Source organism: Festucalex cinctus, chromosome 20, assembly GCF_051991245.1.
Source record: "Festucalex cinctus isolate MCC-2025b chromosome 20, RoL_Fcin_1.0, whole genome shotgun sequence".
Classification (NCBI taxonomy): Eukaryota; Metazoa; Chordata; class Actinopteri; order Syngnathiformes; family Syngnathidae; genus Festucalex; species Festucalex cinctus.
In genome coordinates this window covers 16,437,486-16,463,973 of record NC_135430.1, presented here as the reverse complement: position 1 = coordinate 16,463,973, position 26,488 = coordinate 16,437,486, and the positions used below count along the sequence as shown (strand labels likewise).

At 39.2% G+C, this 26,488-nt stretch overlaps 1 protein-coding gene across 5 annotated transcripts in view; it reads left to right on the top strand.

Moving 5' to 3' along the window:
* Nucleotides 1-26,488, top strand: part of nrp1a (neuropilin 1a) — a 201,049-nt gene that overhangs the window by 144,516 nt on the left and 30,045 nt on the right. For 4 of the 5 annotated variants that reach the window (XM_077508598.1, XM_077508595.1, XM_077508596.1 and 1 more), the window contains 4 exons: nucleotides 2,241-2,422; nucleotides 12,462-12,689; nucleotides 15,338-15,493; nucleotides 17,780-17,946. In XM_077508598.1, coding sequence (XP_077364724.1) covers nucleotides 2,241-2,422; nucleotides 12,462-12,689; nucleotides 15,338-15,493; nucleotides 17,780-17,946 — 733 coding nt within the window. Of the gene's footprint in view, nucleotides 1-2,240; nucleotides 2,423-6,183; nucleotides 6,376-12,461; nucleotides 12,690-15,337; nucleotides 15,494-17,779; nucleotides 17,947-26,488 lie in introns of those variants that run through there. The other variant, XM_077508599.1, reaches the window with a different exon arrangement.

Here is a 26,488-nt window from a genome sequence, read left to right as displayed (position 1 = left end):
AATTACTACTAAAATTGGCATGCTGATTGCACAATTGGTCTTTTTTTTTTTTCCCTCGAACATCCATTTTTTTCTCCACAGATAAGCAAAACAACAACTTGATTAGCTGTAGAAAGACTGTAGTAAAAAGAGCTGATTACGATTGGACTTATCTACATCCACGTGTGCAGTCAAAATTGAGACAGTGCGGTGATACTTGCATGCAGCTACCCATAGATCAAAATTATCTAAAAAAAAAATAGATAACTAGCATAGCAAGTGTGAGAATTTGTGCTGGCTTTTCTCTTAACCATGAGAAAGTTCTATTTCGTTTTACATTGTTTATTTTAGTTTTCAAAGCTTGTAACTATCCCATCTTAGTGTTTTGTTTACATACATGCATATTTATTTCATGTTTTTTAAGAAAAACTGAGATCAGTTTTGCATTCCGCACCCAAACGTGTTCAAAACAGCTGTCAGACATAACTCCACAAAAAATGTGTACGCCACTGTTATCTGTCAAAATGATTTGATGGGAAAATATAAATTAGTGGGTTCTAATTAAACCAGCAAACCTTAAATGGACTTGTAGCTCCTGCATCGGAGAAAGTAACAAGCATCATTAACCAAAAACGATTCCTTTATTTCAGGCGATCCTTTAAAGGGAAACTCCCAATCCATTAAAAAGCGCATTACTGGGAGAATAACATTGTAAACACCATGTGAGCCTAGTAATCTTTTTATTGCGCCGCACTTAGATAAAGAAGCTGAAACAAAGTAGTTGTTGTTAAAGTTGCGCGAGCGAAACCGTTCCCACAGCTGGTGGGAAACAAGCATGCAGACGTTTTGAGGCAGGAAGCAGGAAGAAAGAATACAAATACTCAAATGCCTTGGCACGTTTCACAAAAGAAATAGATCTTCTGTCCTGTCAGTTGTAAATCACCTCAGAGTACCAATAAAAGGAGTGGAATGTTATGTTGAAAGAGATTTTTAGTTGTCTACATTTTCTGTAAACAATCTGACTGACAATAATGAATTGCTTCTTGTTTGGAGTAGTGGAAAACTGTAACGTGTTTGAAATATTTTGGGTTTATTTTTTATTAATTTATTTATTTTTATATCATCTCAGTAAACTCACAGAAATATTTAAGCCTAACTTGAGTTTTATGTAATTTTTTTAATATGACAAATTTGGATATAATTTTTTTTAGATCAGCTCACATGTGGCCGAATTGATATTTAAACATCAGTTTTTGCTGGAAATATTCAACAAAAAGTCTTACTTAGGATTAGGGTTCGCACTTTAAGCATGGAAAAATGTTATATTAATGGAACATTAACCCATATTTTTATTTTAATGCTGTTCAAACATGAAGCAGATTGCAACCTGTTTGTTCAATCCAGTGCTAAATGTTCAGTTCAATTCATTTTCATACAAATCTTACAGTGTACATGTACAAGTTTACTGATTATTATTTTCTAAATATGAGGGTTTTTTTTTAAAAATTGAAGAATCGACATACAGATTCGTATCGGGATTAATCGATATATCGATATTTTGGACCCAGCCCTAGTCAGGACTATGCATTTAAAAAAAATAGGCTTTATTAGATGAAAGAATATGTATAATACAAGGTTTATTTAGTAGGTTTTTCTTAAAATTATCCCCCCCAAAAAAAGTAAATGGGAATTTATGTAAAAAAAAACTAAAAAAAAAAAAATGACTGCAAAGTAGTGCACCACTAAAAAAAAATAAAAAAAAATGCCATCATCGCTTATCTTTACTTTGGTCTATACATCAGCCTATCCCAGCTGACTCTTAAATTCATATTTCTCATGCAAAAATAATAACGTTGCATGCACGTATTAACAACCGGAGGCTGTTTGGACCACCTTGGATGATCTCCACTTCTACATACCTTAAACGATATGCGTGTCTGTTTGCATTCATGTCTCATTTTGCCAGAGTCCTATTTCAAAGCTTATCTGCTTCTAAATCCAGTTCTGACCCAATTAGTCTGCTGTTTCCCCTCTGCTGCTGGAGATCTAAATTCCATCGGCATGTCATTTTTAGCGCGTGTGCGCGTTGAATAGATTTTGCACCTGCTCTTCAGGTTCAGCGCACGTGGAAGCGCATCGATAGCGTTTGTGCGGGTGTGTGAAAATATGATAACTTCGACACCTTCGACCTCACTTGCGTGCATTTGCCACGGGAAAAACCGGCTCATAATGACGGTTGATTCTCTCGTCTTTTCCGTCAGGTATGACTACGTGGAAGTGCGAGACGGCGTGGATGAGAGCGGCCAGTTGGTCGGCAAGTACTGCGGCAAGATCGCCCCCTCTCCCGTGGTCTCCTCCGGAAACCAGCTCTTCATCAAGTTCGTCTCGGACTACGAGACCCACGGAGCTGGATTCTCCATACGATATGAGATCTTCAAGACAGGTTGGCAGATGTAGCATAGCATTATTTTACCCAACATGTAACATGTTTACATGATCACGATTTTTTTTTTTTTGCCAATGAGCAATCAACTCAACACTATTTTTGTTAGAGCACTTTAAAACAATTACCACTGTTTTCTTAACACATTCACTGCCATTGACGGTTATAGACGTCAAAGTTCCATTTTAACTGGGCTGGCAGTGAATGAGTTAAGATGGACAGCAGATACAATGAAAACAACAGAGGCCCCAGAATTTGACCCTGAGGAACACCATAAATGTCAATTCATATTGCACATATTCGCCCGACCACTTGCTTGTTTTTTTTCACAGATTGAGACTAAATTGTCATTTCCAAAACTTAAAAATATGGGTAGAAGGCGAAAACATTTTTTTTAGCACAACTAATCGCATAATCTCAATAGTAAACTCACGATTAATCGGAAATTTTATATCTGTTCTAAATGTACAATAAAATATACAGTATTTTTTTGTAATATGTTTTCATACTCTTAACATAAAAGTATCATAACATAACATAGCATAAAAGTGGTGGAAAAAATGTTAAACTAATAGAAATATGGCCGCATATTGTAGTCATTGATACAGTGTGATATTAATTTGTGTTGTCATTTTTCTGCCACTAGATGGCATAATTGTATTTGTAAAATGTTAGTGACAACTAACTTAACATAAGAGTGGGGAAAAAATGTTAAACTAATAGAAATATGGCTGTATATTTTAGTCATTGATACGGTGTGATATTAATTTGTGTTCATGTCATTTTTTTGCCACTAGATGGCATAATTGTATTTGTAAAACGTTAGTGGCAGCTAACTTAACATAAGAGTGGGGAAAAAAATGTTAAACTAATAGAAATATGGCTGTATAAATATACAGCATTGTATATAGTCATTGATACGGTGTGATATTAATTTGTGTTGATGTCATTCTTCTGCCACTAGATGGCATAATTGCATTTTGAGACGGTGACAGTTCAGTGCATTTTTCTTTTCATTATTAAGAGCTATCTAATCTTTAAAATAACTTGTGTTAACAAGTTGTGTTATATTTCTTGCGACTTATTTGAACAGATTTGAGGATAGAGCTATCCATTCATTTTCAATACCACTTCATTTTCATAGTCACGACAGGGGCTGGAGTCTATCTCAATTGCAAAAAGGCGGCCTCCACCCTGCAGTGGTTTGCATTCAATTGCAGGGTGGTTATAAGTGGGAATCGATCCCGTGCCAGTTGCTTCAAAGTCAGATGTCACGATTAGGTGGCCCTATTTTAGGAAGAAAAATACAGTGAATGATAAACATGGGCTACCCGGATACAACATTGGGAGATTGTCCTGCTGCGCCTCTGTTTTCAAGAGGAGGGCTTGAAACACATCTGCAAGTGACTACCAGCCAGCCGCCACTTTCATTAATTAACCTTAGCACAAGTCTATGGGACAGCCCCCGTTGACCTCCAAGACATGATGAACGGTCCGCAAGGTCCCCTTCGTCATTTCAATCTTGATGTGGGTGTGCAAACGCGCCGCCGCCACAGCAACGCAGCTGGTGGAGTGTGGGGTCCGTTTACAACATCAAAGTGACACTCCACCCCGCCACATGGAAGCTCATCCGCGCCTTCGCCGCCTGATCCCCGTTGATAGACCAGTTAAATCCACAACATTCTTCCGTTGATTAGCGTGGTATTTTCCAGTCCCATCTATTATCATAGATTTGATTTTGAAATGTGTAAAGGGTCCTGGTGGTGATGTAGTAATGTAACTACATGACACATACTTAGAAAGCTGAGGACATACAAGGACTAGTCCATTAATGAGTCTACACGGTGAGCCAGCTCAACAATTTCAGTGTTTATAACGTAACGCCTTCCATCAATCAATGGGCAAATGTTTAATGTAAAAAAAAAAAAAACATCATTAACATAAGTTAAAATTTGTAGATGAAATAACCTAGCCTTAAACACTATAGACATAGCCATACTATTTTAACTCATTTGCTCCCAAAAACGTATAAATACGTTCTATTTTAAATACTACCACACTCCCAAAGACGTATTTATCCGTATTTTTTTTATGCTAGAGCATACAGAAGACTTTGATGCAGCCTCTAAAGTGAAGAGAATGCTTTAAGAAATCTTAGTTATTACAAAAACGGCCAGCAGGTGGCAGCAGGGTATAAGAGATCAACCAGGGCCATTTTGCAAAAAGGCTTTTCCCCCCACTGTTTTCAATAGATTTGTGAATAATGATGAAACTTAGCTATATTCTAATGCTAATGCTAATGTTTTTATTGCAATGGAACACAATATTCTGTGGGCCTTGCTTCAGTGAAAATGACTCAGAGTGAATGATAAATGTGAAAGACTAAGAGCCCGAAGTCTTTTTCTTTTGATTTTTCATGGAGTTTTGGGCTGCTGGGTGCCATTGTGGGATGGAACACAGCCAACTCCCGGCCAATCGAAACTCATCAATCATTAAAATCAGGACAGTGGAAGCACACACACATCTGTGCCCTGCAGTCAGGGCGGGGGGGGGCTATTTAAAATATTTTGATAGATGATATTGATGATGATTCATTCAATTAATTGATTTTCACATTGACAGCAAGGGATTGTCCAAAACTTTATGAATCAAATGTGATGACATCCACCACACACATCCCCGGAGCGGCAAATCAATACACCAAAACCGTGTTACACCACCTGCGCCACAAGTTAGACCTAGTTTTTACAAGTCTAAAATCTAGTCTACTTTTTGTCACCAAATTGCAGTCCGATGGAACGCCCAGCTAGATGTAGCCACGTTAAAAAGACGAGTCTACAGGGCGCATGTCTACCAAAATAGAGCCAGAAATGTCTTCCATTTGCTGTGATATAAGAAGCACACTTCACAAATGAAATAATGTATTTGTTTTTTCCTGGTCACGTAACATTTGAGGTGGTTGTTGTCAGGCTTATGGAAATGTAGGTTCAAGTAAAGGTATTCAAAATTAAGCTTATGCGTATGTATTATGTAATGAATGAAATCCATCAGTAATCTGTATTAAATATAAAATACACATTCAAAAAAAAGACAGAAAAATAGCACCAACTGCTGGATCTGTTGGGTCACTGCCCCCCGTATGCAGAGTTCCATGAAGGAACTGTTATTTCTCAGTAGACCAAAACCCTCATTATGCTATGAATAGACTCCATGTTTTGACTACTGCAGTGCAGGGAGCCAAGAATGAGGCCCTGAGATCAATTAAGTGTGTGGTTTCTTTGACGGAGACGGCGAGCCAAGCACAGCGAGGGATACAAAGCTAGCTGATTAGCGCGTCTTATCAACAAGCAGAGTATTAGCTGGGAAAACATCGTGTTGGCAAACACATGTAACGTTAATGATGATGCACAGATGATCTGATAATGAAGGAATTGCCAACTTGTGCGTGCCAATAAAGTCGCATACAAAGAACGCGGGACGGTTATTACTATGATTAAAGGCTCGGTGATCACTAGATGCCGCGCTCCGGGAATGGCAGCGCCTTTTGTCGCACTTTAAAACACAACCAAAGGTCACATACCCTCAAAGCAAAATTATGTAAACACACTTCCTTGAGGATTACATGTCAAGCTTTACAGAACTGTTTACATGAGCGAGTCTACCCCCTTAAACTAAAGACTATGTACATAAATACCTCAAATATACAAACATTGGAACCCCTGGCTTTCATCACTGGGAGGCTGGCAAGGGTCTAATTGGACGAAAGCAGGTTGCTCCATGGTCGGTTCCTCATCCGTCTCGCAGCCACTCCGATCCCATCCAACCATCTTAATTAGCATGGGCTATTTAGTTTATAGCCTGCAAATTGGCAGCCACGCTCCGCTGGAAACAGAGAGGAAGTGCCACATGGTGGAGGAAGTTAAATAATCTTCGACTCACTAACAGAAATTAAGGTGAGGAGATTGGATTGTGTTTCCTGATGGAATCGGCAGTAGGTAATAGGCTTGCAAGAAATTAAGAGGACGGATAAAAGCAATTACAAATCATTAGTATTGATGTGTTTTTATGTACTATAATACCAACACAAAATAGAGTTTCCACTAATGTTAAAAATACAAGGGATAATCCTATATTGGGATATATAGGCCTTTCTTTAAAATTATCTGTCATTGTTTCCTTTTTGGAAATTGTGATTTTGAGTATTACACTACAACGATTACAAAATTGGCATAATCGCAAGGAAATGATGAATTTATATTGCAATTTATAACTGTACGGCAAGTAAACGGCAATGTAATGTTTGTTTATACTGTACAAGGAAGCCATGCATGAATTTACACATTTGCACCTTTTTTATTAATTGAATTTTCTCCAAAAGAAACTTGCATAATTAGTTTTGTCTTTCAGATTTTTTTTTCTTTTTTTTCTTAACTTTTTGACTGCCAAACGTTATCCAAAAAAACCCAACGGTGCCAGCCCACTTGGAGCATTTTCACTCATCTTTCAAAGCAAACAGAATATTGTGCGGTATGACGACACAAATATGGTGAATACCATATGAAAGGTTGGATTCCATTCTTTCGTGAGAAAAAAAAAAGTATGTTTTTAACTTATTCCGTTCTTTAGTAATCACCATTTGAAATTAGGTCATTTGAGTGACATAAGCGAAAATACAAAAATATTAAGATAAAAACAAGCTTTTTGTGAAAAGATGCATCTTTTTTTGCACAACAGTGACTTTGGCACTAATATTTTTTGTTTACTGACAAGGCAGGGCAACACAAGACGTTGCGCTGCCCATTGAGAGAGAAAAAATAACGTAATAAACGGAAATTAACGTTTTTGGCAGCATTCTTTAGGATTTTAGAATACGTCATTAAACGTTTTTGGCAGTCAAAGAGTTAATATTTTTTACGTTTAAACATTTTTTTTTTGCTTTGTACCAAAAATAAATGATCGTTTGAATAACCGTCAACTAGATTACTTCCAAAATAAACCTGATTATCCTTTTTTTTTTTTTTTTTTTTTTTTTTTTTTTTTTTTTTTACGTAACCGAGCAGTACTATTTATATCCATCAAGAGTATTAATACTAGTAACTACTCAAGAGTTGAGGTATTGGTTTGGGGAAAAAAATGGTATCGAACAACCCTTCAAAAAACCCAAACAAAAACAAAGTTTTCGCCATTTAAATGATTTATGTGTCACAAAATCATGTTCCTTCTATAGAATACAAAGTTTTTTTTTGGGTCATATTTGCTTAAACGTGCAAGTGTTTCTTAAATCTTAGCATTCTGGCCCGACATGTTTTCCTTTAATAGCTTGGCAGTTTGCTTAGAGCCACATCAAGGCTGGCGGCGGGCCCATTCAAGTGGGTGAGGTGGCCTCGATACCGCTGTTGTAGACCACTCACGCCCCCCCCACCGACCACATTGAAGCTCAAGCTCATCATTACTGTTACTCAGAAGCGTGACTAAGTCTGCTGGAGGACCGTCTGACATGACCGCTATCTTTGTAAGAGAAAAATAGCCCTGATTGCAAATGCCCGCTTTATTACCCGTTGGCAGTCAAGGTGCTTATAGTTTCCCCACACACCTGTAAAAACACACTCAAGGTGTGTGCGTGTGTGTCGGGTGGGGCTCAGAAGGGGGCAAATACAGCAAATGTAGCTTTCACGGACGACACGCCCAAGTGCCACAGGTCACATCTGGCACGGAGACATGCTGTCATCATACACGCACAGAGACGCTTGCCTCATGGAAATATATAAATATATAAAAGACTGTCCTGGGCAGCCAGGAGGAGAATGTCCGTTACCTCAAGCCCCTTCCACTTTAAGCACTGTCATCCCTTGTTTTATTGGACCAGGCGGGGTGACATCACAGACACAGTAAAGTCACAAAGGCATTTTAAATACTGCGTCAGAGCCAAAATATGTTAAAGCTTGTGTCCAGCTGTGATTTAGTCTTAGTTGGTGGTAAACTGAAGGCGTCCAAGGGGTCAGGGAGTCGGCTAATGATCATCCAGAGAACAGCAAATAACATAAACAGTTTTTATTTACTGTACATAGCAGCTCAGAAAAATAAAAAATACCCTCTCCTATCACTCGAGATGCTTATAACTCGTGACAAAGGAGAGGGAGTGAGGAACTAAAAAAAACAAAGTAGAAGAAAAAAGACAGAAGCCCCTTTGACACTGTTTCCACTGTCCAATGATACGCCTTGCTGCTCTGTGTAAACTAAACACAGACGTAAGAATGTGCTGTGGAATGTTACACTCGTTTTTATGGTAATAACAAACGGCGTGTTCATTGTCTGCAAAGCTGACAATATATTTAATTTCATTGTGGAGCAGTTTTGCAAATCAATGACTTAATTTAAGAAGCAAGGTCATTCATTCATTTGTTTTCTGATCCGCTTATTTATATATTTTTAAGCTTATGGGCAACTCTTCCTGGCTGACGTATAGCATAGCATAACATAGCGTAATCTCCAGTTCTGTTTAGCACATAAACTTTAGCACAGGAATCCAAACTCTTATTAATTTGCTTTTTATTGTATTGTTCAAAGTTGGATGTTCTCGGCTTTAACGCGGTTCCAGTCGTTGCGACGACAGAAGCCATTAAAACATTTGGCGAACGTCTGACAAACATTTAGCAAATGTAAAATGCAACACTGAGCTAACTGACGCTGACGAGAAATCAACATTCGCTAATTTTGCACATACTCGCAAAAGTTGACCCGCTCAGTGGGATATGGGCAGGTTGTACTAGTTGACTTTTTTTTTTTTATTATTATTATTTTAATGGATTCCAAATGTACAGTTTTGCTAGCAAGACCAATATTTGTGCTTTGTTATGGTTACAGTAGCTGTTTTGTTCAATAGTACTAGTAATCAACTCGTTAGCTCACACAGCTATAGCTTCAACCTTAGGACTTTCAATGCTAGCCGTGTCAGTCTTAGCCAAGTTAGCTTAGCAATTAGCATACTTCTTCATCTTTTCTCGTCATCCCTTTTGTGAGAAGGATACTTGTCAGATGCGTAGCTTACACACGGCCACAGAAGGTGATGATAACTGGTTCAGGAGCCTCACACGAGTAGCAGTCAGTGGCGCTTAGCTAGCTACCTAGCTAATTGTGGTGTAGCAGCGAGCTTTTGGGAAAGTCTCGCTTATTTTGTGACTCTACAAAAGTATATCCATAATTGATAATACATGTTATTTTGTTTCTTGCTGCCTGTGGGTCAGTTAAGAAATAATAAAATGAATATTTGTAACAAATCTCAAAGTGTAACAAGGTCTAAAATCAATCACATAGCATTTGACAGTCATATTTTGGCCTTTGGGGGTAAAAAAAAAATACAATAAAAAATCAATTCACTCAGCAAATGAGCCACATTTGATATTTATTTACTCCCCTAACCAGCACAGAAGACTTAATTCAATGGGGGAGCTAAAAAGAAGCCATTACTGCTGGTAATAAATCTTGTAGCCCCCCCAGTTGGAGGTTGTCGCTCAGCATTACTTCTGCTCGCATTTCCTGTCATAAAATGTAGTTTGTTTCAAAGCGGTATTTGGACTACTGTGGCTAAACTGTCTGCTTTGTCTCCGACGTGATGACACATGCGAGTGTGTGCGTGTTGCTCCGTGATGAGCTCTTGCCTGAATCAGTCCTCACAAATTCCCTTTCTGTTACTTATTTTGACCCTGTGGGTAAATTCCGCCAGGAGAGATCCAAACGTCTTGGGCGATAAAACAGGCAGACGCTGAGTCAGTTGGGAGCAGGGAGCGTGTATTTGGCTGACAACAGGATATACATTTCCTGTGATGCTGCTTGTCATCACGTCTCCGTGAGAACATGCTCTGGTGGACTGATGGCGTCGCAGGAAAGAGGGGCTGTGCTATCAAGCAGACAACAGCAAACATCCTGGGTTGGATTTTTGTGTTTTCCTTCTCTTAGAGGAGATTCACTCGAAGAAGAGGTCACAAAAATTTGTGTCACAACCATTAAAATAGTCATAAGGAGGTTTTTTCTTTTATGCTGCTCTAGGGTTCGCCCTCTCGTGTCATTTTACTACTGTGATTAATATAAAACGATGTCTGTAAATGGGCCTTTAATAAGCTACAGAAGAAGCAGCCAACCAATGTGATAAATACTAACGGCTCAACTATTATCTCTTTTACAACATCATGTCTTAAAATGAACATTGTCTGATCATAAGGTTAATGCAGGGCTTCTCAATTATTTTATGCAACACCCCCTCAGGAAGAAGCAAATATTTTGCACTCGACCAAACTCTCTGCGATGCGATGACTAAATAGTATACAATAGTGTATATAAAATTGTTTTAAGTACACCTCTGTTTAACATTCTATCCTTGTGAACATTAAAGAAAATAAAAAAAAAACATGTAGAATAATTTACGACAAAGAATAACTTCATTAACTTATTTTTTTGGTCCATCAGAGAGATGATTTGAAGTACATCAAATTGCTTGGAATTATAAATCAATAAATAAATAAATAAATAAGTGTTACTGCCTGCTGAAGCGAATGTGCAATACACTTTATTCCAGTACTGCTTTTTTTGTGGGGGGGGGGGGGGGGGAAACTATTTTCAGGGGACAACCGCGCCACAAGTTTTTATAGTCTGCCACAAAAATGATTTAAAATGCATCAAATTACTTGAAATTAAATTACAAAACAAAATATTTAAATACTAATCATTCAAAATAAATAAAGAAGAAAAAAAGAATTTCAGGGGTCAATCGCGCCACAAGTTTTTATAGTCTGCCACAAATATGATTTGAAATGCATCAAATTGCTTGAAATTAAATTACAAAATAACATTTTTAAATACTAATCATTCAAAATAAATACATAAATGAGAGTTCTGCTGACTCCTACTGGAATGGATGTGTAATTACAGTGTAATTACAATTGCAGTGCCTCATGCGCGCACCAGCACTCAGTTTTTGCTGCACTATTTCCAAATGCACCCAAATTCATGATAGAGCGCGAGGAGTGTTACAAGTGGAAGTACTCTGTTAAGAGCACAAAGGGAACATGGTCAACAAGAGGTTTGCATCTTTTCCACCAAAAAATTGACAAATTTGTCTAGGTAAAGCAAATCATAGCAGTAACCTCTGACCAAATCATTCCAATTTTCAAGGGCCAAATATGTGTTAAAGCTGTGAAATTAATGTCACCCTCGGTTTTCATATAGCACACTTTCACTGCTGCTCTAAATGTCAGCTCTCTAAAATGCTCCTCATCTGTGCTTTCAACTTGAATTAAGAGCAAATCGACATGGTTCTCCCTTTAATTTCCCCATGAGTGGACAGGCTGAAGCGGGTATGATGGCCTGAATTTGTGGCCCAGTAAGATGCCTGAGTGGGGAAAGCAGTTTACCGCATTCACTTCAGCTATGACAACTGTAGCCTGCTGGTTTTTAGCGAGCAAAAAAAAAAAAAAAAAAAATCCTTGCAATTATGTTTTTGGTCAACCCCTTCTGCACCCATCACGCAGGCTGTCAGACTAGTGGGGAAATGATGTTATCCTGGGCACATTTCTGCCACTAATAGCTCCAAATGATTGGCCTGGATGACACATGACTGTGTGCTTGTGTGAAGCAGGGTCATAGAAAATCTGCATTTGTGCCTCCGTAGAGAACAGCAGCACCTCAAACTTATTCTGTCAGTCCTTCAAAAGTTTCCTTTGGCTGTCAGCGGCTTTTTTTTTATCTTATGTCACTGATTTGTGAGTTCTAATCTCATGCTAAGACAGGGATAATGCAGGAAACGTATGAATGCTCAGCCATTGACAGTAAGCACTTTAAACTGGGACATGAAGATTTGTCAAATGGTTTTTGAGAGTGAATATTGCTGAGGTTTTTCATAATGTAAGCAGGTTTATTTGCAGTGTGAAACGATGCTATGTAAAAAAAAAAAAATAAAAAAAAACTTTTTTTTATAAAATATAAAAAATAACCCATTTATTTAAGCAATTAAGCATCCTTTTTTTTTTTTTTTTTTTTCTTGCAGGTCCTGAATGCTCCAGGAACTTCACCTCCAACAGCGGTATCATAAAATCGCCAGGCTTTCCAGAAAAGTACCCCAACAACCTGGACTGTACTTTTATGATATTTGCCCCGAGGATGTCAGAAATTATCTTGGAGTTCGAGAGCTTTGAGCTAGAGGCCGACACAACACCTCCAGCTGGGGTGTTCTGCCGTTATGACCGTCTGGAAATATGGGATGGCTTTCCTGGAGGTGAGATTTTCTCTTCGCAGGCCTCAGGCGTCTGGATGATTAATCGAAATTTAATAGTGATTTGGCTTCTCTCGAGCTGTAAAACGTGATAATGGTGCAGGCTATTTACAAGTTTCCGATGTTGTGTAAGTATCGTGAATGCACCATGTTGCTTGCTAGCAAGCATGTAACGCAGGGGTGTCCAAACTTTTCCCTCTGGGGGCCACATACAGAAAAATAGAAAGCTGCAAGGGCCACTTTGATTTTTTTCACACATTCATTGCCAGAAAAATACATCATTTGACGTCTTTTTCCGTCAATGGCAGTGAATGAGTTAAACATGGTAAAAAATCAATGAAGCAATTATAAAATGTTGATATAATGTACAGTCACAAGGCAAATCGTGACCCCTGTGTGCCACTATAATAGATACTACTCTCCACTGAGCAGCAGCTGAATCCCAACTTGACATTCTGAACCACAACAAGAACAATCGGTAGTAAACTGACCACACTTAAGAACCATTAATTTAATGTGATGTTTTTACAAATTGGACCTTGACACTAAGCAACAAGTGGATGAAACTATTTTTATTTCTGAAACTGAATTATTAGCTGCAAATTTGTGTCTTTGTGTAGCTAGAAATGTTTAATCCACCCTTTTTTTTTTTTTTTTAAACAGCATTGAAAAATTATTTTTAGTATTTGCCGCGGGCCGCCAAAAAAATGTATGGCGGGCCGCAAATGGCCCCCGGGCCGTAGTTTGGACACCACTGGTGTAACGTATATGATCCTGTCGTCCCAAAGCATCTTTTAAGCCTACCGAGTTGGAGTTTACTCTCAAAACTAAACGCACAACAAGAATTAGACACATTGTAAACAGTATTTAAATACAAAACATGCTTCGTTTTTAAAACATCGCTAGCGCTAAGGCTAAAGTCAAAGGAGGAGTCCATGTTGTGTGAATTAACGAAGAAAGCACATGCTAAAGTTTAATTAAAATCTCATCATGCTGGGTGGGTCATGCAGATAATCTAGCAGATTCTCTTTTTTTGTTTTTTTTGTCTTCAGCCAGTACCTTAGCAATTTTAAAAGCACACATTCACAAACCATGTGTATGCAGCCGGTTCTGAAAATTAATCTGAGCCGTGTGCCCCTTAAAATCCCCGGGCCCTGGCCTTTGCCTTTTTATCCATCAGATAGACAGGGAGCGGCATGTTGGGATGACAGCCGGCTGCAGGGAGGGCTGTACTGACACTCGCCACTGATCACAGCATTAGTAATCACAGATAAGCCACAGGTCTCTGCACACCAACATGGGCACATTCTTACAAAGGTGCACGGATCATAGCGCGCAGAGCAAGGTCATTGCGTTTGCCATCACCTCCCTCTGCTGTTAACATTCCCACCTCTATCCTATTATTCTCACTCCGCTTAGTGGTTTTATTGCTTTGTCTTTTACAGTTCCTCTTTTGTGTCTGCACAGTCTCAACTTGTTGCTCAGACGTGGCTGTTTAATTGGCTCTGGTGCTATAACAACATTAAGAAAAGGGTTGGGTTGGGTAACCAGATTTTCAAAATTAAAAATCCGGACACTACAATCTCATTGAAAATCAAATATACAATAAATTCTTACCAGATACTAATAGTATCAAATTGACTGGTAGTTGTGTTATTATTATAGCTAATGCTAAATGCTATCTTGGTTGACAGTTTACCAGCACTAAACAATCAATGCACTCACCATTATTTAACCTTTTTTGCTCAGTCCTGGCAATTATTACGCCTTCACCTTGTGCCAGTCCCACGTTGTCATTGGAAAGACTACATTTCCCATGATTCTTAGAAAGGCAAGCACGAAGTAGTTATAGTTTTGGTGTCACAAAAACATGCCCGTGAGCAATTAGATGTAGTTATACGTAGTGATATGAATTGCTAGGACAAATGTGTGATTGATGTACACATGACCCAAACATTTGGCTTGCCGACTGGACTAAACAAAATAAAAAAAGTAAATTAATAAATTAAAAAAAAAAAAAAAAAAACGGGACCTGGGACAAAACAATGGGGCTTGTGAAATCCACCACCGGTTTAGGTGATAGGAAAGGTCTGAGGCATTTGCACCGACAAACAGTGATAACAACAACCTAACCTCACTATGCTTAATCACAGTGGGCCTTGGAATGTTGGAAGTCTTTTCTCCAGGGCACTGGTGAATGGTTTTAGTGCTCGGTGTTGTAGCTCTGTGTGATGTCACCAGTCTTGTTATGCACGAATAAGCCTTCTTCATGGATGATAGCTTTTAGCTGATGGAAACCAATACTGTTGTCATGACAAAACAGGAAAAGAACTATCAAAATTTGAACTGCTGCTTTTAAAGTCTCTACCACCTGTTCGGTGGCAGGAAATACCATGGACTGAGCCCCAGTCAACTGCCGAGAAAGAAAGTCCAGGAAACGTTAATTTACATTCAGATGTTTTGGCTATTAAAATACAATACAATACGTTTGGCAATTCCGAGGTTTTGTACTGGTTTGAGGAAGTCATCTGGCATTGGCACACTAGGTTTTTGTCACTGGGCTCACTGAAACGATTTTGTTACATGTCTGTGGTAAACAAATAAGACAGTCGAGCTTTTGCCTGAATTTCCCCATTTTTTTTCCCCTTTAGTTGGACCGTACATTGGGCGGTACTGTGGACAGAACACACCAGGAAGAATCATTTCTTACACGGGCATCCTGGCACTTACAATCAACACTGACAGTGCCATCGCCAAGGAAGGTTTTTCTGCCAACTTCACGGTCATCGAAAGGACCGTTCCAGAGGGTGAGTTGGCATAAACACACTAGAAACAAGAAATGGCTAGGATGTCAGCAAAGAAGAAACACAGTTAAGCACAAACATCGATGCAGTTCCAGAAAATCAACGGTTCTTATATGATAGACACCTTATTAACTCATTCACTCCCAGCCATTTTCATCGAAGCAATCCCATTCGCTCCCAGCTGTTTTACTGGATTTTGACTGATTTTGCAAGGCCCACAGAATATTGTGTTCTTTTGCTATAGAAGCATGGAACCTATCAAAAGAAAGATTAAAGTCTCTTCTTTCATCAGGAAAAAAAAAAGTATGTTTCTATCTGTTTCCGTTTTGCAGCAATTAGCATTAGAAGAGAGCTAAGTTTCATCAGTTTTCACAAATCTATTTAAAATTTAAGTAATGTAGCTTTTTTTCTAGAAGCCCCTGTTTGATCTCCTTTGCTCTGCTGCCACCTGCTGGCCGTTTGTGTAATAACTACCATTTCTGCAACCGTTCTTTGCAGTTGAGAGGCTGCATCAAAGCCTTCTGTATGCTCTAGCATAAAAACAAACAAAAAAACGTATAAATACGTCTTTGGGACACTTAGAACATTAAAAAAACGTATTTATACGTTATTGGGAGTAAATGAGTTAACAGATATGTTTTCTTTATTTCTGGAATGTGTTTTGCAAGTCCTAAATTACCCCACAACAGGCCTCGACATGACCCAAAATGTGGATTCTCCACTAGGTCGACACACACACACACACACACACGTCTGCTGTTTTAACATGCGGCATCGCAGTCACTAGGCTTGACCTCCCGACCCCATTGTGCAAAAGCGCTCCAACTAAACATTTCATTAAGAAAGAAAGGGCAGCGAAGAGTCATAAATCTGTCCAGAGGCGAAGACCACCCTTAAAACACACACAAAGTGTACCTTTGACTAGCACAGGAGATGTATGACATTCACCAAATCTACTAATCATCTCCAAAGTCTTACCCCGAGGGGAGACACGCAAACTGCAAACATTAGAACGAGTGAGGCAGTGTGATGATGTCATTCTTGACTGATTAGCCCCAAGCTACTTGAATTCCTTTAATCACAAATCTAAGATCAGATTGAGTTTTTCATATTGACAACATGGTGGAACATCAGACTTTATTAGCTGATGCGATGGACGAAAACAGTCCTCCCATTCAGTCCCTGCTTGGTAAAAGCAACGCTTGAATGGAAATAGCTGAAAGTCATTGATGAAGGCGATAAGGTGCTGAAAGGCAAGCGCTTTCTTATACTCCTAACTCCTCAAATCACATTTATCACATTCTCGGGTGTAATCCTGCACTATGCGATGCCTGACAGTTCACCTGATCAGGTTGTGCCGGTGGTTACAAACAAGCAGCTCTTTGTTTGTGTTCAGATCCTGAACGGATGAGATGTCAGTTTGACAAGACCAGACAGAGAATTCAAAGATGAGAATGGAGCGTGTTTTTCTCTCGCCAACACGTATGACCACATGTCAATCTGAAGGAAAATGTTGCAACTGTTGAAACACAAACATGCAGAACCTCGTACCGGTAACCGTGCAGGTATATCGCCACGGTGACACATGGAGAGATCCTCTGTTTTGGCTGGCCATTGCAATGGCGCCGCCTGTCGAGGTGTCAGCACGTCTGACCTCCCGGCGTTAGCTGAGACGACCGCAACCTGACCCAGCGGAATTTGTAACCACGGAGCCTCGCATGTCTGGAAACGCCGGCCCCCGTGTCAACACAAAAACAACATAACCCATCGCTTAACCTGGGTGGCGGGTCATTTTGATTGTGATTTACAACCCCAAGATACAGATTGTAAATTCACTTAAACTCTCCCAAGAGACTACATTGAAAACAATAATGACGTGTTTAAAAACAAAAAAAACAAAAAAAAAAACGATCCCACAGATGAGGGAAGCAGATCCACTCTGAAGTGTCATTTTAAAGCATTAAAAAGACTTAAACTTAGCCTACACTGAATATTTTATGGAGACGTTTTTACTTCTTAATGCAGAACACTTCCAACCTGAATCCATTAAAACCGAGGGAGAATGAAAACAGAAAGGATTTACTGAAGCATCCCTGATGCAAAGTTATTTTCCGGACCTCAGCACTGAGTGCCTGTTATGTGCCATCCTCCTCCCCAGAGATGAGCTCTGAAACTGGGAAGACGCCGAAAACACATTGCTCGATCTATTGTGTGGCAGCGCAGTGCTTAGTACTCAGATATCTCCCGGTTCCTCCTCTTTTCATCATGTTGTCAACCTTTCTTTCTCAGACTTTGACTGCAGTGACCCCTTGGGAATGGAATCGGGTGAGATAACATCTGACCAAATCGTGTCCTCGTCCCAGTACAACCCAAGCTGGTCCCCGGAGCGTTCCAGACTCAACTACTACGAGAATGCGTGGACCCCAGCGCAGGACTCGAACAAGGAGTGGATACAGGTAACCAAATGCGTCATTACGAGATACGATCTATGCCCATCCATCTGTTTTCCATACAAACAGAGAAACAAATAGATTAAAGGACATCTAAATCTTCATGTTTTGATGGCCTTGCCAAACAGCAATGCTGACCTGCCAGTCGCATTAAATGCTGTTGTTCCATTTCACTTTGATAGGACCAGGCTTTAGTCCAAAAGAATACTTTTTAGCTCTGTAAGCAAATGATGAACTTGTAAGGAAACTTACTTTTCAGTTACTATGGTAGTTTGGTGGAGTGAGCCACTTCGCTGTACATAAAATGGTGGATAAGGGCACTTCTAGATAATGACAATAAAACTACTATCTATCTATACTTTGGCATAATTTCTGCTTGCCAGAGTGTGGTAAGTACTGCCACTTCCATGAAAACTCAAGCCAGACAAAATAAGAGCGACTAAAATAGGCGCATAGCAACTGACCACATTCTCATCATAAAAAACATAGTACCGTATTTTCCGCACTATAAGGCGCACCTAAAAGCCTTCAATTTTTTCAAAAGCTCACCATGCGCCTTATAATCCAGTGCGCAAGCGCAGAAGATCCCTCCATCTTGGATCGCTAGCTAATACTAATACTTTACCTTAGAGAAAATAATAAAACAGCTGTTTATTCATTTTGGGAGTGAATGGAGTTGTCAGAAAGCTGGTTTGTAATCTATTAATAAAGTTTGACTGACCTATCTGACAGTTTTGTTGACATTCCCTTTAGCGCAGCACCATCTAATGGATGCATAACGTAACCCCAGCCTCTACTGTAGCGCCTTATATATGGAAAAAGTTTGAAAATATGTCATTCATTGAAGGTGCGCCTTATAATGAGGTGCGCCTTACAGTGCGGAAAATACGGTAACTGCATAAGACTAGACAAACTTAGAGTGACTAAAATAGGCACATAGCAACGGACTTCATTATCGCATTAGCAAGGAACATAGTAACTGCATAAGACTCGACAAATAATGAGTGGCTAAGATGGTTATAAAACATCATCATCATCATTTATCATCATAAATGGCATAGTAACTGCAAAAGCATAATACACCAACATCATAACACAATGACCCCATGACCCATCCCACCTATGACCCAGTGACCCAATACAGGTTAGGCCATAGCGTTTTCCTACTTTGCAAACGCCTTTAATGTTCATTTTATGTGCAACAAGATGTGTTTGAAAAAGACCAAAAAAAAAAAAAAAAAAAGTCTTATCATGTCTCCCTGCCCTACCTATTAATTCCCGCATTTCTTGATAACAGCAGCTTGTACAAGGATGTTGGCATTTCGAGAGAGCAGCACTCCTGTCCAGTGTCCACACATTTTGGCAGCCTTCCTAGTCTCACAGCTTCTTACACAGACAAATAGCCTCCCTCTATTTTATTTTATTTTATAGATTTTTGTCCGCCAGCTTCTCAACTCAACAATCATTCACATCGGATCTATACGTAAAGAAAAAGATGATCATCAAGCCATGCATGGAAGTAAATCGTGCAGCTCAAGCCACAGCTCAAACACCTTCAGTGACGGAGCCAGAGAACTACCTAGATGCAAATGGGGCGTGTTTGATTTATTATCAGAAGTCCCTTCAGGCCTGGTAAATTCCCAGACTGTTTTTCTTTTTCTTCCGTTTTTTTTTTTTTTTTTTTCCTCCATCTCTCTCTGCTTCATTGCAGAAAAGTTTGGCCCCATCGTATTCCTGAGGGGATGAATAATAGAGCCAACTGCAAGCCAAATATTTACTTGCGGAGCTTTTTCCTTTATTATTGCAGTGAAAATATTGTCTTGGGATCCCATGGTGCTCCTTCAGACTAATTTAATCAGTGAGAGAATGTGTATGTGTACCGGTCGGTGTGTGTTCTCCCATACATACCTCCCGTTTTTTTTGTGAGTTCGGATTTGTGGGTGACTGAGCAGGTCAGGTTCATCCACGTTCTCTTGTGGACGAACACAGCATGAATCTGAGTGGATCAGGAAGAAAACATAACTTGTCGCATTTTTCCCACACATTATATCTCTGAATAAGACATGTTATTTTTTTTCCTCAGATTTATAGTCATCAGTCCCCTTATCGGGTATCCTTGCTGAAAGGTTCAATAACTGCAGTCATTTAGATGGCAGGAAGCAATTTGAGCATTTAGCTATAGTAGACATAGTTCAGGAAGGTGCAAAGACTTGGTTGTTCACTTGACTGGGATTTCCACATAGAACAATATTTAGGGTCTGCAGAGAATTACTTGAAAAAGAGAGACTATTGAGGTTGATTTATAATGCCAATTTTGCCATCTAAGGACAAGAAAACTGAGTTTCCAATGTTTCAAGGTCAACAAAAAATTGATGACAGGATGCAAATTTGGAAAAATTCTCTGGTTTTACAGATCCCTGCTTCCATTTCCACCACAAGTCCACAGAAATCAAAATTTATCAAAAAAAACACCACATCCTAACTGAGCATTGCCGGTTACTATGCACATGAAGTATTAAGACAGTTCTATAGGCAAGAAGAGCTCGAACCCAGGGTTGATCGTCAAATCCACCTTTATTGAGTCCAAGTCAAGTTTGAGTCACAAAGGTCCGAGTCCAAGTCAAGTCTGAGTCCACAAGGTCCAAGTCCAAATCCAGATGAGATGAAGAGTAAACCTGACTAAGATTTTCACGACCACAAAATTAGAGAAATTTTATGATGCTCACTGGGTAGCCATTATCTGAAAAAGTTCAAGTTTCTTTTGAAGGAAGATGTTAAATTTCAGAAATAAAAACAAAGTCAATAAAAATATTTTGCGATCCGATGGCCAAGTCTGGACTCGAGACTAGGGATGTCACGATAAGGGCAATATCGCGATATCGTGATATTAAAACTGCCACAATATCGTCGTCGTCATGTTCACAATATTTAAAAGGAACACATTTGTTCAAAAAGTCATTTTGATTTCTATTTGTGCAGTTCTAGCACCCTCTAGTGGGTAGTTTATTAGTGCTATTTAATTTTCATTCGGGATGTTTTGGCCTTTTATGTTTAAAATCTATGCTAATTGTCAGATAAAGGGGAACGTAATTTGCTTGTGAAGCGATCAATGTGTGCTTGCATTAGCAAGTAAGTGCCTCAATATTGTTATTAGAGATTTTAGGTGGTTTATATGCATTGCTGTTGTGTACAAAAGCACAATATTGTGCTGTTTTTTTAGTATGAGCTCTCTTTTTTTTTTTTTTTTTTTTTTTTTTTTTTTTTTTTTTTTTTTTTTTTTTTTTTTTTTTTTTTTTACAATATTGTGATCAATTTTAAATATCGCCAACGCCCCCACAATATCGTGATAATTATCGTGACCTTCATATTGTGATAATATCGTATCGTGATGTTTGGATATCGTTACATCCCTACTCGAGACCGAGTCTGTATTCGAGTACTCCAGCCCTGATAATTCGAACCTAGCATGAACAAAGTGTCTACGGTATTTGGCTCCAGTCATCAATGATGACAGCAAATTCTTGAGCACTCTATCCCAACGCGTCTCTTTCCCTTCGAAAAGACCCCCCACAATGATTTGTTGTTGCTCTAGATTCCCTTTGTTATCCAGTATTGATCATATTGAAAATTTGATTTGGCAGTAAAAATGTGGGTTTTAAAATGGATCCAGTCTAATGGGCTCGCTTGCTTGCCCAATACTAATCAGATCAGAACCCTTTCTAATGTCAAAGAGAACTAAAGAGCCAAGTCTGTGGTTGCCATGTAATTTATACCATCTGAGGAGTGCGGAGCACTCGTGACGAGCGCTTTGAGCACGAGCCCAATTATCACAAGTGGTAATAAAAGAGTGGCATTCGTCATTGCGCTTTCATTAAGTCGGTCTGCGGCGGCGCAACAAGCTCAGGTCCCCTCGCGGCGCGTCCAAAATCATCTCCGTGCGCCATGAGATGCATCGCAACCATTCATTATTTATTTCATTATCATTCACTGGCTGCGGCTTGTGGAAAAAACAGTTTTATAATTCATGACAGGTGACCTTTTGGTTTCTGGACATTTTCCGATGCTCTGCTTTTGGTGTACACAGATAGGCAGATGTCTTTTGAGTAAAGGTGGCGGTGATAATCCTTTAAATAAGCCTTTTTGGTTATTTGTTTTTTCATTTGTCTGAGCTCACTTCACTTGTCAAGCCACTTCTTATTCCTCATGAAAATTCAGGTCTGCGGAGGAGCATGAAGGTGGGAGATTTGTGCATATTATCCTCCCGTACGAGCCACTGTGTTCTTTGAAGCCTAAGAGGATGAACAGCAGGAGTCTCGACAGCAGGTTGAAATGAAAATGAATTAGCCCGCACCCCAGACTTCCCCGGCTTAGGGCCTGATCATCGGCTTTATGAAGTCAGGCTAGCGCCAGAAGGAAAAACTTGATTAACACTTAGCATTGTCAAGAAAACACCTGCACTTGCACATTGTGGATCAGAGCACGGTGGTCCGAGAACTAAGAGTTCCTCGGGGACCATAATGGGGGGGGGGGGAATTACTAAGGAGCTGGAAGCATATTAGAGAGAAAGGATCTGATGGCCTCAAAGAGTCACTGGAGTGTCTGAATGATTCAATGAAAAGCAGGACTAGGTCACTGTCAGGCAGCTGCCATTGATTGCACGCACACACAACATGAATAATTAACACCGTCTTGGAGAAAGCCCAACTGTCGATACTTAAAAGCCTTTTTATTGAACAACTCACAATGGCAACATTATATACGCCAGCGTGTGTGCCATACAGTAGGTTAGGTTTTTATGCTTTATGAGTCACATTTATAATTCATTGTCGATAGTTTCTGCTATTGACTGCATTGTTATTCTAGTGTGCTTTAGCTGTTCTTTGTCTACATGACCAAAATGACACCATATCACTTCTTGCTAGCAAAAATTTGTACGTTTACAATCTTGTATGTGGCATGTGAATGTTCTATTGGAAGTAGTTTGCTGGTTTACTAAGCTAACAGCTCGTAAAAATGGAGTCCACTTAGCATAGCAAAGACAACAGGTTAAGTTCCACTGCCTGATGAGATTAACAATCACTTATTGCACATTTCCCTGTACAAAAGTACACTATTAGTAAGAACAGGTTTCTTAAACAAGAAAGGAAGCTTACAGGTAAAACAATCAGTTAGCTAGTTTTCACTTTTAGCCACTTGCAGTTAGCCGTGGCTAATGGTTTGTAGGGATGTAACGATATCCAAATATCACGATATGATATCACGATATGAAGGTCATGATACGATAATTGTCACGATATTGCGGGGTGCGAGGGGGGTGGGGGGTGTTGGCTATATTTAAAATAGGTCACAAAATTGTAAAAAAAAAAAAAAAAAAAAAAAAGAGCTCATACTAAAAGAAAGCACAATATTGTATTTTTGTACATAACAGCAATACATATAAAACCACCAACAATGTCTAATAACAATATTAAGGCACTTATTTGCTAATGCAAGCACACATTGATCGCTTCACAAGCCAATTAGGTTCCCCTTCACCTGACAATTAGCATATATTTTAAACGTAGAAGGCCAAAACATCCCTAATGAAAATTAAATTGCACTAATAAACTAGCCACTAGACAGTGCTAGAACTGTACAAATGGAAATCAACCTGCTAAAAAAAAGTCACGTGTGTTCCTTTTAAATATTGTGAACATGACGACGACGATATTGTGGCAGTTTTAATATCACAATATCACGATATTGCCCTTATCGTTACATCCCTAATGGTTTGATCCTGCCATTGACATTTATGGTGTCTCAAATGAGGGATAATTATAATATAAAATTAACAGCAGTTTCCCCAATGATAAGCCAGACATAAAAAGAGGCTGGCAGTGAGGTCATCACTCGTCATCACTGTAGCATACAAATGGGAACAATGAGGGCTACGTCACTACTTCCCTGCTAACATTGTCTCAATTGGAAAATCAATAAAGGTGTAGAAAATGCTATTTGAGTGGAGATGCTGAAAACTTCGACTCTAAATGTAACCATTACATATATAATATCATTACAGTAAAAGAACTAGTATGAATTTGGCTCATGCTGTAATTAACTTCATGATCTCCAAATGGTCAGTTGCATTTTATGAGACAAACTCATCAAGCAGCTGCCAGACGTGACAGGTTTCTTTCCTTTCCTGTCCAAAGTCATTGTTTCATAATCATGACTCAGAGCTGTAGTCATTCGCAGCTGTGCCATGGATGGCAAAAACAACGGACCTCTAACAATGATTAAAAATGACAGGGGCCTAAAAAAAATAGATGTCCGAAAACTTCAACTCACCAACCGTAATATGCAATATTCTACATTTAGAAAGATAAGAATGGTCATTTAACAATGTTCCTGTATTGAGCAACATGAGCGTAAAATATTCCCCAAAAAATGTTTTTATTATGGGAAAAGTATTGATGCAGCTCTTAAAATTAAATTTTACAGACATCCTTAATTAAGTAAGTGAAAAATGTGACAAATTTGTGTGTAATATTACCTGTTATGAGACTAATACGTCCCGCCGTGTGAGGAAATAAGATCATCAGCGCAATGAATGGAAGACATACATAATTTAATGGTCCCAAAGAGGTGCCATGTCTAAAAATAAACCATAAGCGCATCAGGTGAATATTGTAATAAATGGGATGATTTGAAGGTGGCTCATGGGTGCTGCAGTCCTTGAGTAATATTTAAGAGGATTTAATTACAATGTCAGGTAATGGAGCTAAAGGACACCCAAAAACAAGGCACACTGTCTGTCTTGTCGAAAAACCGGCTGCTCAAAGCTCATTAAGAGTGAACATGAGGCGAAACACGTGCTGCTTGCATGTTAGTTTGTCCGAAAACATGTTTTGCTTATTATCACAAAAATGATTCTTATTATTTAGATGAAGCCAGTGTAATGATTTGCATCCAATGGAAGGTTTCCATAAAACATTTCCAGAAGTTATGTTCAATGTCCACCAGCTGGTCTTTGCTGACTTTGAAGCTCTCATTCCGATTTCTCATGTTGTGGTTTTTCAGTAGGGGACTTAATCTCACTTATTCACCCAGCATTCCCATCACGAACATGTTCCCCAACATCGAATAGGGGGCTTTTTTTTAAAAAAGTATTTGACAACTTTTTTTTTCCCCACTGCTGGCTTCTTGGCAGCTCAATTATAAGCCAATCAAGCATAAAGAGATATATTGTCAGAGAATTTTGTTGACTTTTTTTTTTTAGAACACCCATTTTACCAGGTTTTCATACTGCATTCACGCAACAGTGACTTAGTGCAAAATATATATCATGCAGCTTGAGTAATGGCTCGACTTTTCACTCCCGCAGTTGCCAGGACTGTTGAAGTATAATTTTATAATTATTGCTTGAAACACACCCAAAGAAACATCATCCAAATACGTGACCTGGATTTAAGTACCTTGATCTACTTGCATGTTATTACAAGCTTAAGTGCAATCCATTTTCTTCCTCCCTCTCTATTTGCAATATTACTGTTAAAAAAAAAGTAATATTTACTTGAAAGGATGTACACTTTAACTTTCAGTCTACACATCCGGGTTCATGTTAATCTTTGGTGGTGATTTTGTCCTAAACCCCCACGCCCCCCAGCCTGTATTTTACCATTTCGTGTTTGTTTTGTAAACAGCGGGATGTTTCTGTGGAAAGACGGTGTTTACACCCCTTCAGCCAATCGCAGAGCGGGGGGGTGGAGTGTCGCAAACGGGGCCGGGCGAACGTGTCGGCTGCGTGACGTCACTCCCGTGGCAATTTGAAAGCGCGCACGGATTTTTTTTTTCTTCGCTCACTCATTCACACACATAAGCTTGAGTGAGTGAGTGAGGAAAAAAAAAATCTGACAAAATCACCCCCACACGTGAACAAAAGCCCAGATCTATAAATTGAGAAGTAGTTTGTTTAAATCCTGTATTTAAAAAGTGCATTTTCTTGAGTGAAACCAGAAGACTGCGCCTTTAAAAGCTTTCTTTAAATCGTATTACAACGGAGTGTTGAGGCCACACAGAACGAACACAAGTCAAATTGTTGAAGTTGCGCTGATTTCCTTTCACGCTGATGGATTTTTATCGTTCCAAAAAGTCCCCATAAATGCTTGATTAGTCGCTTTTCACTGCTCCTTTTGAAACTCACAGGCACGATTCAGACTTTCAAGGCTATTTCTCAATGTTCATTATTGGTTTATGTATTAAAATTCAGCCTGGAGTAACTGCTGACAAAGCTTTCAAGCATTGTTATTTTGACCTGTTTGCTGTGACTGTTGCCTCTGGCCTGTGGAATGCAAGCACCCAGGCAGGCAGTCTTCTTCTCCTGACCCATGTAACCTTGGTCTGTTAGCGCAACCGCTACCTTGTTGTTTTTCCGCTAACAAGCAGCCATTAATAAATCATGCTTTGCCCATTATCCAGGCCCCTACTGTCTGCCAGTCCATATGAAAGTGATCCACTGTAGACCTCACTGTGTCTAAATTTCACATCTTCTGAGAACATCCAAATCGGT